Below are 17,633 nucleotides of genomic sequence, written 5' to 3' on the forward strand. Positions count from 1 at the left end.
ATATTTCCATCCTTGGCACCTGGGTGAAGTCTGTTTGCCAGTCCTCAAACAGGCTCTGTCCTTGGTATTGTTTCCCTTCTTTCTTTTGATAGAGATCTGTCTTAGGGTTATTCTTCTGGCACATGACACATATAGCAATTAGTTTTCCTAGGGCTTTCGAAATTCTAGGATGTGTGAGCCACGGCTTAATATAGGTAGTTAATGAATCCCTTCCATAGTGAGTGGCCTCATGCAAATGCTTCATGACTGGCTCTACTAAATGTTCTGGAAGCAGCACAACTCCTTTCTTATTCTTTCTCCATCCGCTGTCAGGACCTTCTTCATCACAACCCCAACCTTTAGCTTTCTCTAAGTCTGCAGTTGAATATTCAGGGTCAAATTGTGACACGTCTAGAACAGGTCCCAAAGGCATTATAAATGGCCCTTTAGCAGCCTCTTTCTTTTACTGCTTGATCAGCCAGACTCCTTCCTCTAGCCACATCAGTGTCCTCTTTCTAATGCCCAGGCAGTGCATTACTGCCACCTGTAAAGGTACCTGAACTGCTTTTAATAATTTTGAAATTTCTGTTGCATGCTTAATTTCCTTTTCTTGGAGGTCAGTAGTCCTCTTTCCTTCCAGGTGGAACCGTGTGAGTGCAAAATTAGGAAAGCTTACCTTGTGTCAATATACACATTCACTCTCTTTTCCAGCAACAGTTCCAGTGCCCTCGTCAGTGTAATCAATTCACTTTCAGAGCAGAGGTTCCTGGCGACAAGGTCTTAACCTCTACTAGTTCTTCAAGAGTCACAACTGTATACCCAGCCTTTCTGTTTCATTTGTCCATGTAACTGCTTCCATCTGCCTCTTCCAGAGGATGGTCCTGTAAATCAATTCTGCTAGAGTAAACTTCATCAATTATCTCAGCACAGTCATGTATTAGCACAACTAGTGAGGCTCCGGGAGAAGCGAGGCAGTATTAAAACTTACAGTTTTGAGGGAGACGTTGGGATTGTCAAGAAAAATTGCTTGGCACCTGCCCATTCTTCCAGCAGTTAAGAGGGCCACAGTTTAGAGAACTCTTATTTGAACTCTTCTTTTCTGTTTCCAATAAGGCTTCTTTTGCCAGGTGTAAGCAGGAACCCAAGAAACCTTACTAGTTGTTGGCAGATCTGGGCCTTCTGTGCTCATACTTAATAGTCACAAGATGTCAGATGGTTCAAGGTAGTTATAGTATTGGTTAAACATTGCTGAAATGATGTCCCGGTAATTAGGAGGGCATCTACATATTGTAACAGAGTTCCTCCTTAAGTCCTGGCTCAGGGTCCCCGCCAGAATCATGGGTGAGTTCTTGAACCCTGGTGGTTACAATATGGTAAGGACTATCTAGCAGTGCTAAGTCTTGACCCAAGATTCTGCATCCTGCCATTCAAAAGCAAACAACGTTTGATAGTCCTGATCAGCTAGAATGCAAAAGAAGGCATCTTCAATACTGAATACCAGAGGCTATTGCTGGGAATACTTTTCACCAAAGTAGAAGAATTGGGACCATGGGGTAGATGTCCTGTACAGTGCCATTTATGACCCTTAAATCTTATACAAATCAATACGCATTTGAGTGGGGTTTGTTAATGGGCAATGTGGGTATTGTATAGAGAGTGGCAGAGCTAAATAAATCCATATTCCTGAAACTTCTGAATTATTGGGTGTATTCCTTCTAGGGTGTCTTTCCGCAAGGGATACTGCCTCTTATCAGGAGTCCCTGCCTCTGGTTTGAGGTCGGCTTTAGCAGGGGAGGCTCACTTAGCCCTCTCTGGCTTTCCAGCAGCCCACACAATGGGGTTTACCTGATTCTCGATTTCTTCTGGCCAGGGTCGTTTTTCCTCTTCCATGGTTTTGTGAGGAGCTACCAAGCATGCTCTGGAGGGAGTGGTGGAGCTGTTGTTCCCCTGGAGGAAAAGTGATTTAAGCACAGTTTTGACAACAGGTCCCTTCCTAGTAGAGCAGTTGGATGCTTGGGAATATATAAAAATTTGAGTTAGAATTGTGTCTCCCACAACACATCCTCATGGTTTCAAGAAAAATTGGCTTTCAAGGCTTCCAAAAATTCCAGTTACAGGTACGAGCAGCCGTGGGGACTCAGAGGTCTGTTGACCATGGAATAGGTTGCTCTGGTATCAGTCAAAAAGTCTACAGTTTGTCCCCCACTGTTAGTTTTACCTGAGATTCCTGGGGTGGGTGACTCTAATGGGTAGTAATGAGAGAATCTCCAGGCCTGTCACTCACCATTACAGCAGTCCCCCTTACCAGTGGAGCTCTCAAGTTCTTGGACTCTGACCTCCTTTTTCTTAGTGGGGACACTCATTTTCCTAGCGCCTATTTCCTTTGCAATATGCACGTTGATCAGTGGCAAGCACTTTAGACGGGAGTCAGGCACCTCTTGCCTGCCTGCGGACAGAACTGCCCTGAGGCCTGTTCCAAGAAAACAATGGCTACTTAGGCCTTTTTCTGTTTTCTGTTAAAAACTTTGAAGGCAATATCTACTAACTGGGAAGGATTCATGTTGGTTTTTCCCTCCAACTTCTGAAATTTTTTTCTGATGTCAGGTGCACTTTGAGGGATAAAGGTCATATTCACTATTCTGATATTTTCAGGGGCTTTGGATCCAGATCAGTGTATTTTCTACAGGCCTGGTAGATTCTTTCAAGAAACTCAGAGGGGTCCTCTGGGGGCTTTTGTCATGCCGTCTGTACCATAGTCAGACTTTTCTGCTTAGGGACTCCTTTCTTAAGTCCCTGGAGGATGCATCTCTTACAATGCTCTAAAATAAGAAGGCCATTCTCATTAGGGTCCCCTAGGCTTGGTTAAAGGTACTGCCTTAGTGGGGTCAGGAGCCCCATCTGGATCTTCTTGGTGCAGTCTCCGAACCTCTTCATTTGCCTTATCCAACACCAGCCTCTGTTCATCCCCTGTAAGCAAAATATTTAGTAAGGTTTAGTAAAGCTTGTCTGCCCAGTTGGGATGGTGGGTGGCAAAAACTGATGAAACTAAGTTGGTTATTTTAGTAGGGTCATCCATATAAAAAAGCTTTGAGTTTTCCCAGTGTAACAGATCTGATGTAGGAAACAGAGAACCGTATTTTTCAGGCTATATGATGCACCTTTTTTACCACATTTTTTTGCTTCAAATTTTTTTCCTATGTTCCTCCTCTAAAACCTAGGTGCATCTTATGGTGTGGACCCCAGATGCACCTAGGTTTGACCTGTTGTCAAAACTGTGCTCAAATCACTTTTCCTCCAGGGGAACAACAGCTCCACCACTCCCTCCAGAGCATGCTTAGCAGCTCCTTACGAAACCATGGAAGAGGAAAAATGACCCTGGCCACATCTTATGGTGTGGACTCCAGATGCACCTAGGTTTTAGAGGAGGAAAATAGGGGGAAATTTTTTGAAGCAAAATATGTGGTAAAAAAGGTGCATCTTATAGTCTGAAAAATATGGTATGTGCTCAATCATAGCCAACAGGCTGGCCCTCTGGCCCTACTCCCATGGGAAGTCTTCAAGCCTTCACAAAGGGTATTGCCCTACCCCTGTAGGGGCTTGTCCTCCACTGAATTTAGTCCTGGGACAGGTTCGGGACAGAGAGACCAGTCCAGGCTCACCTCCTCCAGCCCCCTCAGCTGAGTTAAGAGGAAGACACCCCAGGGCAGGAGGGGCCGTGGGAACCCTGACCATGCTCGCAGCAGCCATAACATCCTGATCCTCCTGTGAGCTTCTGCTGTCTGCCACAGGCAAATTCCCTTTCTCTGGACCATTAATCTATTTCCTTTTAATCATACATCTTTATTGTATAAAGTTATAAAAGCATGTATAGAAGGCATTTCATCCCACTTCCCTGATCTTTGACAAAACAACTCTAATTGCAGTATAGTATAGTACTTTAAAGACCCATTCAGTGGCCAGCACTCTCCTGAGTCCAGATTATATGTAAACTAAGCAGTATTACAATAAAAGATCATTTTCTTTTTTGTCATAGGTTTATTAGCATTGGCCAACCAATCAGCCAAAACCTGCCCCAAAAGGCTTTTTCCTGGAATAGAAACTCTTTCCCCCATTCTACCCGACAGAACTCTATCACACTAACCAAACCAGAAGGCACCTTAATTCCTGACAACTGATCTAACCCTGAACCAGAAAGCGCAGTGATTCAATCAAGAAGTGAAAGCAGCGGGGAGTGCCAAGCGTCGCGGGGAGGAGAGTGCCCAAGTGAAATCACCTGGTAGCTGCTGGGGAGTCTCCAGATCCACACCCAGGGCTGCCCAGTCCAGGCAGCAGTGGGACTCCCCACCAAATACCCAGACTTACTGGATAGTCCCAGATTCTGTCCCGGCAGAGTCACCAGAATATGAGGCCAGAAAAGTGGGCATTTGTGCTGCCTGTCACTACCAGAACCAATAAGTAGAAACACGGTTGAATCTTTACAGACTGTTTGTTCAGGTGTTCCGTGATCTGAAAAGATGATGGGTTATGTACCCCTACAGGACTGTCTTACATTTCATCTCAAGTCAATTTTTTTTAAGTAGCAGAAAAGTATAGGTAAGGGCTTTGGAATTCAGGAGGAAAGTAGGTAAGGGGTTTGGAATTCAGGGAAAAGGTTAATCAGATAGGAGCAGCAGTCCAGCAATCTTCCCAACATCCTTTCGTCTGTTGACCACTGATTCTTTATCTGTGTCCTGGGCAGTGGCTATCTCTCCCTGGATACCACCTTGATTGCTTGCCATCCTCCTGGGGCACAAAGGTCTCAAACTGCATGTGGTCTCCTGGAGTCAGGATGGGTCTGGTTATACATCCCAGTTCCTGGAACAGTAGCTTTTTATGTGCATAATCACTAAGTTTATTAAGTATAACTTAAAACTAAAAATTTTCCAACTCTTGAGTTCCCCCATCAGAAAGACATGTCCATTGTCTCCGAGTTTGTAAGCGTTTTTATACATCAAGTACTGGGAAAGAGGAAGAAAAATGTACACCCTCTGAAGGAATTTGCATTAGCTGTAGGCAAGGGGGCGGGAGAAAGTGTAGCAGGGCCAGCTGTGGGATACATGCTCCTGTGGATCAGTGGTAGGTTTCAGTCTGGAAGGCCTCCATGTAAGCAAGAGGTGAGGCTCCTGAAGTTATTGACGCCTGACTGAAATTATCTGTGGAAATAGCCACCTGGAATTTAATCCGAAATTCCCACAGATACACAGAAATAGCGTCTTTTGTCAGAGCTGGTCCACAGCTATTAACAGGCTAAATGTTCTGTGTCTTTCACTCTCCGGGTGCAGTAATTTTAATTTAGAACATCTTAAAATTTCCTCCTTGACAGTCAAGTTTATTTCTTTGGTACTGGAAAGTAGAAAATGGAAAAGGGTACTGTGCCTCTTAATTCTCATTAATAAAGCCCTCCATGTTAATGGAATAATTGCTTAAGGGAATTTGCCAGAACCACCTCAGCAAAGAAAGTTGATTCCTTTTGTTTTGTTTTGTTTTAACCTATATATTTTAAATAAGGAAACAAGGCTCAGAAAGCTAAGTAACACCCCCCCAAATCACATAGTTAATAACAATAATAGGAATTAATAACAATAGGAATAGCTGGTAGAGACTATGTGGGAAGTTTCCAACTCCTCCAAGTCCAATGCCAAGGGCAAATACTGGCTACGGGACCCAAGATCACTATATTGAAAAATTCCACAGGAAGAGATTCATCCATCTGCCACAGCTATTATAATCTTCAGAGCTTTCTTTTTACAATGCTAAGAAAAGTGATTCTTGACTTAAGAGGAGAGGAAAATACCACTGGACTCCCGGTGTGAATAACCTGTGAAGTATATTTAAAAGAAATCCTCATTAAAAGTCATTGTGAATAGCCCTGGGTGGTGTGGCTTAGTTGGTTGGGCATTGTCCTGGAATCCGAAAGCTTGCCGGTTACATTCCTGGTCAGGGCACATGCCTGGGTTGTGGGATTGGTCCCCAGTCAGGGCACGTGCAAGAAGCAACCGATTGATGTTTCTCTATCACATTGATATGTCTCTCCCTCTCTTTTCCCTTCCCTCTCTCTAGAATCAATAAAGGGGGGAAAACACATTGCAAATGATTTTATCTTCAAGTAATTAAAATAATAAACAACTTTGTAATTGTTTTTATGTATAGTCGACTATGCAAATTTCCTTTTTAATATACAAAAAGCCTTTAAGTATACCTGTTGGGCAACATTTTTAAGATTGTTTTCCATATATTAACTTATGCTTCCAATGTAATTTATATAGGAAGCTACTTTGCTTGATTGAAATTCTATAAAAAGTTTTTTAATTCTTATATTTTCAACAGGTTTATGTCCATGATGAGAATTTCTATGTCAAAGCTTTATTATAATTTGAAAAACAATTGCTGGTTGTATAGCTATTCTCTACATAGAAAAGTTAAAATCCTTCCCTATTATGAGCTATACCTCACCAGAGTTTCTGGGATTACTTATTGTTAAATATTTCTAATTGTATTTTCTGACCTCTCATGATATTATTTTTCCCACCAGACAAGCGGATGGTAAACTGGAGAGGCCCTCAGTAACTTACGCCACGTATCAAGGCCCCAGACAAATTAGAAAATATCTGAAGCAACAGACCGTGTTAGACACTGTGAATCCCTTGGACAGAGAAAATGAAAGTTCTGATTCGAGCACAAAGGCACAGATTGGCCCTGGGAGTGAGAGTGAGGCTGGGACATTGTCCTCTCTGTCATCGTCTAGCGCGGACGTACCTGTGCAAGGGCACGTGCTGGGAGACCCCTTAGAAGACTCCGATTGCAGCAGAACAAGTCTCACAAGTCTCGGCACAGAAAGCCAGCCAACTAACCACCCAGATGTGCCGAGTATTGCTTCTTCTAAGGATGTTTTCAATAAAAATGGTCCCGGGGGACCTGAGGGAAATAGATCATCCCCCTCTTCTGTGACTAACTCCAACTTTGCTGTTGGGGAATCTGACTCAGAACACCGTTTAAGTTGTATACCAGTTTCTCAGACTGACAGAAACTTGGTATGCTCAGCCTTGTTTACAGGATGTTCCATTAGCACAGTTCCTCGCAATCCAGACTTTCAGGGGCTAACTTCTACAGGGACTACAACAAAAGAAAACCGTGCAGTGCAAAGAGAAGAGCACGTTGAGCCTGAGAGCCCCACTGTTTCTGACTTCCCTTGTAGTAAATCTGATGGAAGCGACACTACCAAACAGGAGAGTGCAGATAAATCAACTAGGCAGGAGGACTTGCAGTCTCCAGAGAGCAAGTGTTCTGACAGGCAAGCTGCAGGTAGCTCATCGAAGCGGGGTGCCAGTCACACCAGTGCTCCTCAGAGACATGCCGTGACAGACACAGAACTCGTTCGTGGAGGCAGTAGGTTGTCTGCCCCAGATGCCCAGAAAAATTTGGCTGTTACAGAAATCAGGCAGAAGACAGAAAGTATCTCAGTCAGTGAACCCACAACTTCAAGTCATGCAAAAGCTCCAGAAGATAAAAATGAGTCATTAGCCAAAGATACCGACCAGGTGTCTGTAACAGAAACCAAAAGGCTTGATTTGGGGCCAGCTGGCAAAATGCTTCGCATTCTTAGACTAAATCAAAAGGACCCTGCTGCTGTAAAACATGTCAGTGAATCGGCAGTTGAAGCATGCTTAGAAAACAAAATACCCCCTGAACTGACTTTTAAACTTTATAGAAGTCACATGAAGGACTCCCCTGACTCTGAGAGTCCTCAACAAGCCAAAGTATCACCTGATACCAGAACCTGTTTTACCCTTGACTGTGGAAAATCAAATTTCAATACTTCATCTCCTACCTTCGTTTCTGAAGCTGGCATGCTGAGCAGGTTGGATGTGCCTGTTGTAAAGAATGAGGGGTCTTCCATGCTCACTGAAACTGGGGATGTCAATGTTGTTGGCATTTCCAATGAGCCTAAAGAGTGTCAAGAAGAAAATGTGGGGAGTCATGTTGAGGCTGCAGATAAGAAGAGTCCTCCAGCGTGCCTTCACCGTGAGCGTGCATTTGTGATTCTTGAATCTGAGGAAGCTCTTCCTGACGGTAAAAAACGCCAGGTTCCACTGGACCTTGAAGCCAGTGACACCCACTTGACTAGAGTGGACTCCACATTGGAGTGTGAAAGCATCTCTGAGGACCACAGTTCCACTTCATCTCAAGGCCCTAATAAAGCAGAGTTCATACTTTCCAACAGTAAAGCAAGGAAGAGCACTCTGGAGAAGTCTGGTTCCCTTTCCTCGGAAACCAAAACTAGTGACATTGCTAAAGTTTTCTCAGAAGCTAAAGTTGATGGTCAGGACAGTGTTCCTACTGAGTCACATTCTGGAAGAGGAAAAACTATAACCCTTTCCAAGATATCTGTTTCCCAAATGGAGTCCAAAGACATTTCTCAGGGTAACATTTCTTCTCCATTTGAAATTACAGATGTGCCAACAAAGCCTGTTTTATCAGAATTAACCTCCCTTGAGGCTGAGCAGGACCAAAGTTATCAATTGGCAGATCACAAAGAAATTAAAGAGATATGTTCAGATGCGGGGCCTAAAGAAAGTTGCCACGCCGAGGTGTCTCCTTCTGCCTCCCTAAATCAAGATAAAAAGGAAACAGAGGTAGATGCATCAGGCTATCCATCTCTTTTTCTCAAAAGTAATACATCTGGGATCTTACCTCCTGTTCATGATGAAAAAGCCAACGCTTATGTGATTTGTCAACCTTCAGATGTTTGTGGGACTGAAAAGAGTTCAGGTTTCGCAGAAATGGCAGAACTGAGCTTCACTGATACTTGCCAAAAATTCCAAGAAAGTGACAGCATGAAAGTACATTCACCTATTCTGGGCTCTCCTATCACTCTGGGAAAAAACACTTTTGCATCTGAAGATTCAGGCTCTCTCAGTGTTCCCTTTGTGCCAAGATCCAACACGAAAGCATCATCTCACAGAAGGAAAGAGAGCTCTCTTGCCCTAAGTGCTGGCACTGAGAGCACGTCTTCCTCAAATGCTGAAGGAGTCCGCGTGATTACCAGTGCACATCATCCCCAAAGTAACTTTGGATCTGTGGAAGTTACTCTAGATGACACACACGAAGGCGCCTCCCTGACTAACCTGCCACACCCTGAAAACTCTTATTTGGAATCTGAAACTTCTATACCAGCAGGGGCAGAAGTGACCCCATCTCAGGGACATTTTGATAATTATACTAGGGAGGTATCTCTCCATTTCCCAACAGCTGCCCAGTTTGACCCGCCAGTGGAAGGAGAGACTGGAGCAGTTGCTGGGGCCCCAGCGTCAGTTAACAGCTCAGGCCAGCAGTGTTCTGAAGCATCTGCTGAGCATGTAGAAGCAAGGAAGAGAGCACATGACCAGTGTTTGGACGTCAGAAGTGTTTTGCCTAACAAGGCTGATACGTGGACTGGTGAGGTTTTTAATTCGGTTAGGGAAGACCTCGAATCCAAACACACAGTTGATACGTGCCAGGACCACATAGCCGGGGACGCCATAATGAATCCTGGTTTCCGGGAAGATGACACATCTAAAGAAAAGCCATCAGATGTGACCCCTTATGGGACCCAACTGACAGAGCGTTTGGAAGAGCAGGACTTGGAAAACTTGGCAGGAGCCCGAGGGGAAGAAAAGGCCTACGTTTCACCTACACCTGGTGAGAAGAGTCTCCTTTTTGATTCTGATAGAACGAATGTGTCTTGTTTGTTAGAAGATCAAGCTAGGGAATTAGTCAATAAGATTATTAATTCAGCCCAAGAAAGTATAACAAATGATGCTTTTGAAGATACTGAGGATACTTGGGATTCTGAACTTCAGGCTAATACTTCAAAAATTCTGAACAGTGATAGTGTTCAGCCTCATGTAAGGGAGTTTTTGGTGTCAGAACAAGTAGTAAATGAAAGCACATGTGAAATTAGTGAAAATAAAGTATTAGGTAGATTTTTCACTGTAAGTAATTTAGGTAGTGACACAGAGTCTGATGCTGTAAACTTGCAGGAATCAGACACTGTTTCGCTAGGTGAAGACTTGCCCCACGAAGCGTTAGGTGATAGAGTAGAAACACACTTACTTCTCAAAGAGGACTCTAAAGAGAAAGTGGAAGCAGAGTATGTGGATAATCACAAAATGGGGAGACAGGATGTGAGAAGTCTGGCATTAAATTTCACGTGGCCTCCGTTTGCAGATGATGACATCCATGGACCTGGGACCTCCAAAAGCAGCTTGTCTGACAGCCTCGTGTGTGTACCTGAAAAAGGCTTGCCCGGACACGGTAATAAGAGCACACCCCTTACAGTGTCTGAAGTAGGAAAAGTCCACAAAAAGGATACTGAAGTAAATCTAGGAAAAATTGAGCTTATCCCTTCCATGTTAGAGATGGGAAAAACACACAAAAAGGATGCTGAATTGAAAATTATGAAAAATGAGGCAGCCCCTTTTATGCCAGAAATGGGAGGAGCACAGAAAAGGGATGATGAACTGAATATCACAAAAACTGAGCCAACAGATGACAGTTTTAAAATGCGAGAAGTATACCCAGTGGATGCTGAGAAGCATGAAAAAACCGAGGGATTACCTGCCATGGTAGGGATGGAGAGAGCTCACAAGATAGGGGACACGGAGAGGGATATTGGCAAAACTGACTCGATGCCTGTCATGACAGAAGTGAAGAGCATCTATCAGAGAGATGCCGAGAGAATTACTGGAAAGACTGATATGATACCTGCTACATTAGGGGTGGAAAACATCTACCAAAAACATGCTGAAGGTGATGTAGGCAAGACCGGGGTGACATCAGCTCGGTCAGAAGGGGAAAACACCTACCGAAAAGAAGTTGAGGGGATTGCTGAAAAGGCTGAAGCATTGCCTCCTGTATTAGAAACAGAAGATAGTTCCCAGGATCCTGAAGGAGATGTGGATAGCACTGAAGTGACGCCCACGGTGTCGCAAGTGGTAAATGTCCCCCATGAAGATGCCGAGGGGATCACTGGGAAGACTGAAGGGCCTGCGTTGGGAATGGAAAGCACTTTCCAAAAGGGTGCTGAAGGAGCCACTAGGAAAACTGAAATTGTACCTTTGGGGTTGGAAGTGAAAAAACTACACAAGAAGGCAGCCCCTGCCTCTTTAGAAATAGAAAAAGCATGTGAAAGGGATGCTGAAGGGACGACCAGAACCCCTGTGTCCATGCCCTCCATGATAGAAATAGAAAGAACATCCCCAGAAGAGCCTGATGGGGCTATCTGTAAACACCCCGTGTTATCTGCAGGGGTAAATGTGGGGATGACATACGGAGCAGGTCTGGAATTGCCCGTTACACAAGCAGAGGCCACGCTTCCCATATCTGAACTTGAAAAAGCACCCCAGGAGTACACTGAAGAAAGTATCGGAGAAATGGAGGAAGAGCCCACTGAAGTAAAGGAAGGCTTAATAGCACATGACAATAGACTTGCTTCGTATTTCAGGGGATACGAATCGCCTACATTAAGTAAGGATTATGAAGGCTACCCAGCCTTAGCAATGCTAGATTTTCAACCCGTGGATACCATAGGAAGGCTAGACAAAAGAACATCTGTTACTGCAGTAGATGACAAAACGAGAGATGTAGGTGATTACGGCAATGAAAAGGAAGACTCTAACCTAGCCTTCGTTTCTCAGGATGAACAAGAAAATTCCTCCTTTACTATATTATATGAAGAACCTCTTCAAGATGAGGACAGGTGTGCTACTGCCAAAGTAAGAAGAGCACACTCACTCTTGCCTCCTGACACACCCCCCGACGGCATGCCTGTCCTCGCATGTGAAAGGTCTGAGAGTAGAACTGACCTGGTCCGCCATTTTGAAAAGGGCACTAAAGTAGACAGTGATAGTTCGGAAATGTTCTTATCAGTGGAGGCGAAAAGGTACAGAGTTTACCCCTTAGCTCTGTCTCCCATTTATGAGGACGACAGCTCTCAGGAGGACATTCTGTCCAACGAGGTCTCGCCTGGGCATCATGGCTCCACAAAATCGAGAGATGGTGCACATCAGCCCTGTTCTGTTTTGTCACTTCTCCAGTCAGTATCAGAGCGTTTAAAGATGAATTTTGATGAAGACGACAGGCAGGAGTTAGGGGAAGAGGAAGAAGAATTGTTGCCTAAGGGAAGTCTGACAGCTACAACGAGGGAAACCGCCAAGCTGCCAGATCCTTCCACCATGTTCTACTCTGATGATGACCAGGAAGGGACTGGAATTTCTAAGGGTTCATTTGTAAAGACAAACGAACCAACTACCTCCAATCTGCAGATAGGTCTGTGGCCAGAAAAGGCCCCATTCCTACAAAAATCTGACCTTACTTCTAAATTACATTCTTCTGTAAAGAGCGCTTATCATCAATATCTGCAGACTTCCAAAACGCATTCCTCAGAAAAAGGAGCCAGATTTGGTGGGACTTTGCAGGAACCAGTGTCAAAATATTTCCGTGCTGAAGACATCTCAGGCAGATTGAGCCCATTCACAGAGGTAAGTCATTTTGATTATTAACTGGTGAAGTGGTGCTTTGCATCATAAATGATTTAGAGGCCTAAGAAAATCAATGTTTTGGTGTGTAAAGATTGTTTTTAAAAATATCAGAGGTTTTTTCTGATTCTTTGGTTGAAGTGTATCATAAATTACATATTTTAGCGAAACTGTTACATTGAGAAAAATTGCCCAAAATTTAAAGGTAGAGAAGGAAGTTATTTTCCAGTTTTTTACTATATTTTCAAACTAAATTAAGTGAAAAGATGCAGAATTTCTCAAGGGATCATATGTGAGAAAATTGACACATTTGTCTCATGAAAATATTTTATAATGGTTAAAAACATTTTGAATACTTAAATATGTTCCTTTTTATTATTTTTTAATCCTCCCCCAAGCATGTGTTTATTGATTTTAGAGAAAGAGAAACATCGATGTGAGAGGGAAACATTGATCTGTTGCTTCCTGCACACATCCCAACTGGGGACCAAACCCACAACCTAGGTAGATGCCCTGACCGAGGGTTGAGCCCATGAGCTTTTGGTCCCGAGCCTATAAGCTGCTGAGCCGCCCAGCCAGGGCCAGAAAAAGATGTGAGATGTTTGGTGGACAGCCTCTCCTCACTTTAGTTGTTCATGTTGTTCTTTAAAAGCAGAACAATGAACAGCCTAATTTTAAAAAAAGAGCTATAACATCATATTTGGAAAATGTTTGGACATTCAATTGCATTTTTCTTTGTCTTAGAAGTGTTCGAATGTCTAAAAATATTCATTGAGGGTAAGACTTTCCTTTCTAGAGTTTCCAAGATTATGGAGTTTTCTTTAAAAATCCCAAGGCCTGCATCGTTACTTGTAATGACCTTAGGAACAAATAGTAATACTTAATACCAATCAAAAGCTTGCAGAGCAAAGTCATTTGAAAAGAGTAATGGGACTTAAAGAAATGTTTCTTTAATGATTCCGCTACCTACCAAACCAGGTGGAACCTCCTCACTGCATTACAAGGCTCCCAGATGTGGTCTCTCCAGCCTCACCTCCCTGTGCGCTGGTTACGCACTGTGTTTCCTACTACCAGACTTTTTTTCAAGATGGTTCTCTTCCTGGACTTCTTTTCTCTATTCTTCCACCCCATCCGACCACATTTTTTCACTTAGTGAAATTTGGCTTCCCAAGGTCTTCACTTCTCAACAAGCACCTTCTGAATCTTTGCCATCACCTCACCTCCATTACCCTGGTGCCACTTCCCTTAATTTTCATAGCCTGACGTTTTCTTTGTGTTTTACCTGTGAGTTTAACTTAGCCCCCCACTGAGCAGAGTCAGGAGAGTGCAATCAACTGTTTCTCCCCTCCAAGCTATAAGCTTCTTGAGGGCAGAGACAACACATTATTGTCCTTTATATTTACCTTTATTTCCTTGTGGTGCCTAGAGGTACACCTTGCATATAATGTCACTAAATAAACCTGATAAATTGGATTTGTTTGTTAAATGGCTGAGAAAGTGAACTGTATATCTTTCCATTGATGTTTCTTAAGGCTTTCTTCTTTCATTTTTATTATTTCAGAATGTTGACAGACAAACTCTGAGGTGTAACCCAAGACCTGGGAAGGTAAGCATAAGTGTGTTTTACATGGAATAATATGTAATGTGAAAAGTGCAGTTTCTTTTAGATTTGGAGAGCTTTAAGTAGATACTGGGAACTGACTTAGAAAAGGATTATTTTACTCAAAGATTTAATATCTAAAGTAGTGATTACTTTTATATATTCAGGATGTTTTATTTTCTACATTGTAGGACTTTTTACAATTTTAAATGCATTGTTTAAGAATAGTTATTGTACCTGTTTTCTGTATGTTCCAGATGGTTATCTATGATCTCCATGGAAGTAAATATAAACAAGAGGTCTATTGTAACATTCTCGATGCCACCTCATGGTCCTTTCCGAACGGGGTACTGATAAAAGTTGTAAGGGGCTGGTAAGAGATCTCTTAAAATTATATAGTATTTTCCCCCACAATTAAATGTTTTGTTGCCATTTATGCTTTTGTATTTTTTATTAAAGTCACATTCCCTTTCCTCTCATTTTTGACAATGTTTTGAAACATCATTAGTATTTTGTAACTTAATTGTGCTATTTCCTGTGGCAGAAAATATAAGCTATTTTTAGTGCATATAGTGAGCAGTAAGTGGCAAGATCTAATGTATACAATGTAACAACCAATACCATTGTGTAACTGCATTATTAACAGAATAGATTGGGCAAGTCATTCCCATTCAGTTGAATGAAGCATGGTTTCAAAAACAAGTTCAAAATTTGTGGGATGCTAAGGAATGAGAAAGCCACATACTTAAAGTCATTTGTGCAGCTGCCATGCTCAAAAAGTGAAGGGTTCTTTGTATGGTGTAAAAATGAGGGAAAACCTCATTTGTTGTTATGAACCATGTCCCATGGATATGTTGGAGACAGGATTTCTTTTTTTTTTTAAACGTAATCTAGATTTACTGTTGATTTTAACATGACACCATTTTTTTAAAGATTTTATTTATTTTAGAGAGAGGGGAAGGGAAGGAGGGAAACATCAATGTGTAATTGCCTCTCTCGCGCCCCCTACTGGGGAGGAGCCAGGATTTCTTTGTCCAGTATTTCAGTTACCCACTGGTCAGTATTCATGTTGTAAGCATTATGGTGCAGTACTGTCTTCATGTAATAAAAATGGGACTCGTGTGCTTTGTTAATCAGGGACCAGCAAATTAGGGTAGAAGTGGAATTTGGAATGGTTAAGCTATTGTCTTTAATATATATCTATAGCTTCGTGTATATAATGCCTATAAATATGTGTATACATAAATATCACCATAGATTGTAATATTATATTCAGGAGGTATTATTTCAAAGTTCATTATTTCTTATACTGTTTGTATTTATACTGCCATAGGTCATCATTTCAAAAATAGGATTATATGCTAACAGTGGAAAATAACCCAGATTTAAAAATGCAACTGGATAAGATAGTCTGTGACTTACTAAGTATCACTTGTTTTATGCCTCATTTCCTAGGACATTAGTGATAACTGATCATGCTTTTGTATTTGTTCAGCTGGATTTTATATGAGAAGCCACATTTCCAAGGTCAGAAATGTGTGTTAGAAGAAGGGGAAAAGGTGTTAAATCGTGACTGGACCCTTCAGAACAGAAAGCATCCACAAAGAAGTTTTGTACTGGGTTCTATCAAACGCATCTTAAAGGTAAGAGAGGTGTTGATTTTCTTCCATTTTTTTATTTTGTTTCGTTTGTCACATAGTTGTACTTTGGCCTACCAGGTTTAGAAATAGTTGCCATAATCTGTGCTAATTTTATTCATTTTTATTATCATATTAATGATGTTTTTACATTATACATGTAAAGTACTAAATGTTCATTTACAGTATTAGTGGTAATTATATATATGTATATGTGTTTTTAATGTAGGAATATACCATCTTTAGGCAAATAGTCAATATTTCCAAATTTTCAAATATATACTTTTTCTAATATAGATTTCTACTCATTTCTGTAGTTCTGTGTACGTGTGTATGTGAATGAGAGAGAGATAAGAGAGAAGTGTTAGGAGAACACTTTCTGTTTAGAAAATATTATTTTATACTAAGATGAAAAAAGTCTTTCAGTATAAACAAAAATTTTTTGGAAGTGCTGTGGTAATTTAGAGGAGAGTGAATTAGTGGTAAGGATAGATGTAAGAGCCCTGGCTGGCGTAGCTCAGTGGACTGAGCGCGGGCTGCGAACCAAAGTGTCGCAGGTTCGATTCCCAGCCAGGGTACATGCCTGGGTTGCAGGCTATAACCCCCAGCAACCGCACATTGATGTCTCTCTCTCTCTCTCTCTCTCTCTCTCTCTCTCTCTCTCTCCCCGCCTCCCTCCCTCTCTTCCCTCTCTAAAAATAAATAAATAAAATCTTTAGAAAAAAAAAGGATAGATATAAGATAAGGAAAGAATTCTCTTGTGTAGTCTTTTTTTTTCTTTTTTAAAAAATTTGTTGTATTTTTTTCATTACCATTTAACCCACTGGTACTCCCTCCCCTGTGCAATCCTCACACTGTTGTCCATGTCCAGGAATCCTTTTTCCTTTTTGTTCAGTCCCTCTATCCTCTCACCTCCCACCCCCAGTAGCTTTCATCCTGCTCTCTATGAGTCTGTCTCTGTTTTGCTTGTTCGATCAGTTTGTTCATTGGATTCCACAAGTGAGTGAAATTATGTTGTATTTGTCTTTCTTTGACTGGCTTATTTTACTTAGCATAATGTCCTCTAGGTCCATCCATGCTGCGGCAAAGGGTAAAGTTTTCTTCTCTTTTACAGCCAAGTAGAATTCCATTGTGTAAATGTCCCATAGTTGTTTATCCACTCATGTATTGATGGACACTTGGGCTACTTCCATATCTTGACAATTATAAATAACACTAAGATAAAGATAGGGGTGCTTATGATCTTTCAAATTAGTGTTTTGGGTTCCTTTGGGTATATTCCCATAAGTGGGATTGCTGGGCTGAAAGGCAGACCCATTTTTAATTTTTTGAGGTATCTCCATACTGTTTTCCACAATGGCTGCACCAGTTTGCATTCCCACCAACAGTGCAAATGGGTTCCCATTTCTCCACATCCTCCCCAGCACTTGCTGTTTGTTGGTTTATTAATGATGACCATTCTGACAGACGTGAGATGATATCTCATTGTGGTTTTAATATGCATTTCTCTGATGATTAGTGATGTTGAGCATCTTTTCATAAGTCTGTTAACCATCTGTATGTGCTCTTTGGAGAAGTGTCTATTCAGGTCCTTTGCCCATTTTTTCATTGGATTGTTTGTGGTTTTTTGGTGTTGTTTTATAAGTTCTTTATAAATTTTGGATATTAACCTGTTATCAGAGGTATCAACAAATATGCTCTCCCATTCTGTGGATTGTCTTTATTTTGTTGATGACTTCCTTTACTGTGCAAAAACTTTTTAGTTTGATACGGTATCATTTGTTTATTTTTTATTTTGTTTCCCTTGCCTGAGGAGATTTGTGAGATAATATATTGCTACAAGCAGTGTCTGAGATTTTACTG

General features: G+C 41.8%; 1 protein-coding gene across 2 annotated transcripts in view; it reads left to right on the forward strand.

Annotated features, from left to right (window-relative positions):
- The window catches only part of CRYBG3 (crystallin beta-gamma domain containing 3), a 119,318-nt gene that overhangs the window by 40,817 nt on the left and 60,868 nt on the right, over nucleotides 1-17,633 (forward strand). The window contains exons 4-8 of one of the 2 annotated variants that reach the window (XM_036017973.1): nucleotides 6,551-9,696; nucleotides 10,225-12,536; nucleotides 14,095-14,139; nucleotides 14,391-14,506; nucleotides 15,629-15,776. In XM_036017973.1, coding sequence (XP_035873866.1) covers nucleotides 6,551-9,696; nucleotides 10,225-12,536; nucleotides 14,095-14,139; nucleotides 14,391-14,506; nucleotides 15,629-15,776 — 5,767 coding nt within the window. Of the gene's footprint in view, nucleotides 1-6,550; nucleotides 12,537-14,094; nucleotides 14,140-14,390; nucleotides 14,507-15,628; nucleotides 15,777-17,633 lie in introns of both variants that reach the window. The other variant, XM_028504362.2, reaches the window with a different exon arrangement.

The sequence above is a fragment of the Phyllostomus discolor genome, chromosome 2 (assembly GCF_004126475.2).
Source record: "Phyllostomus discolor isolate MPI-MPIP mPhyDis1 chromosome 2, mPhyDis1.pri.v3, whole genome shotgun sequence".
NCBI lineage: Eukaryota > Metazoa > Chordata > Mammalia > Chiroptera > Phyllostomidae > Phyllostomus > Phyllostomus discolor.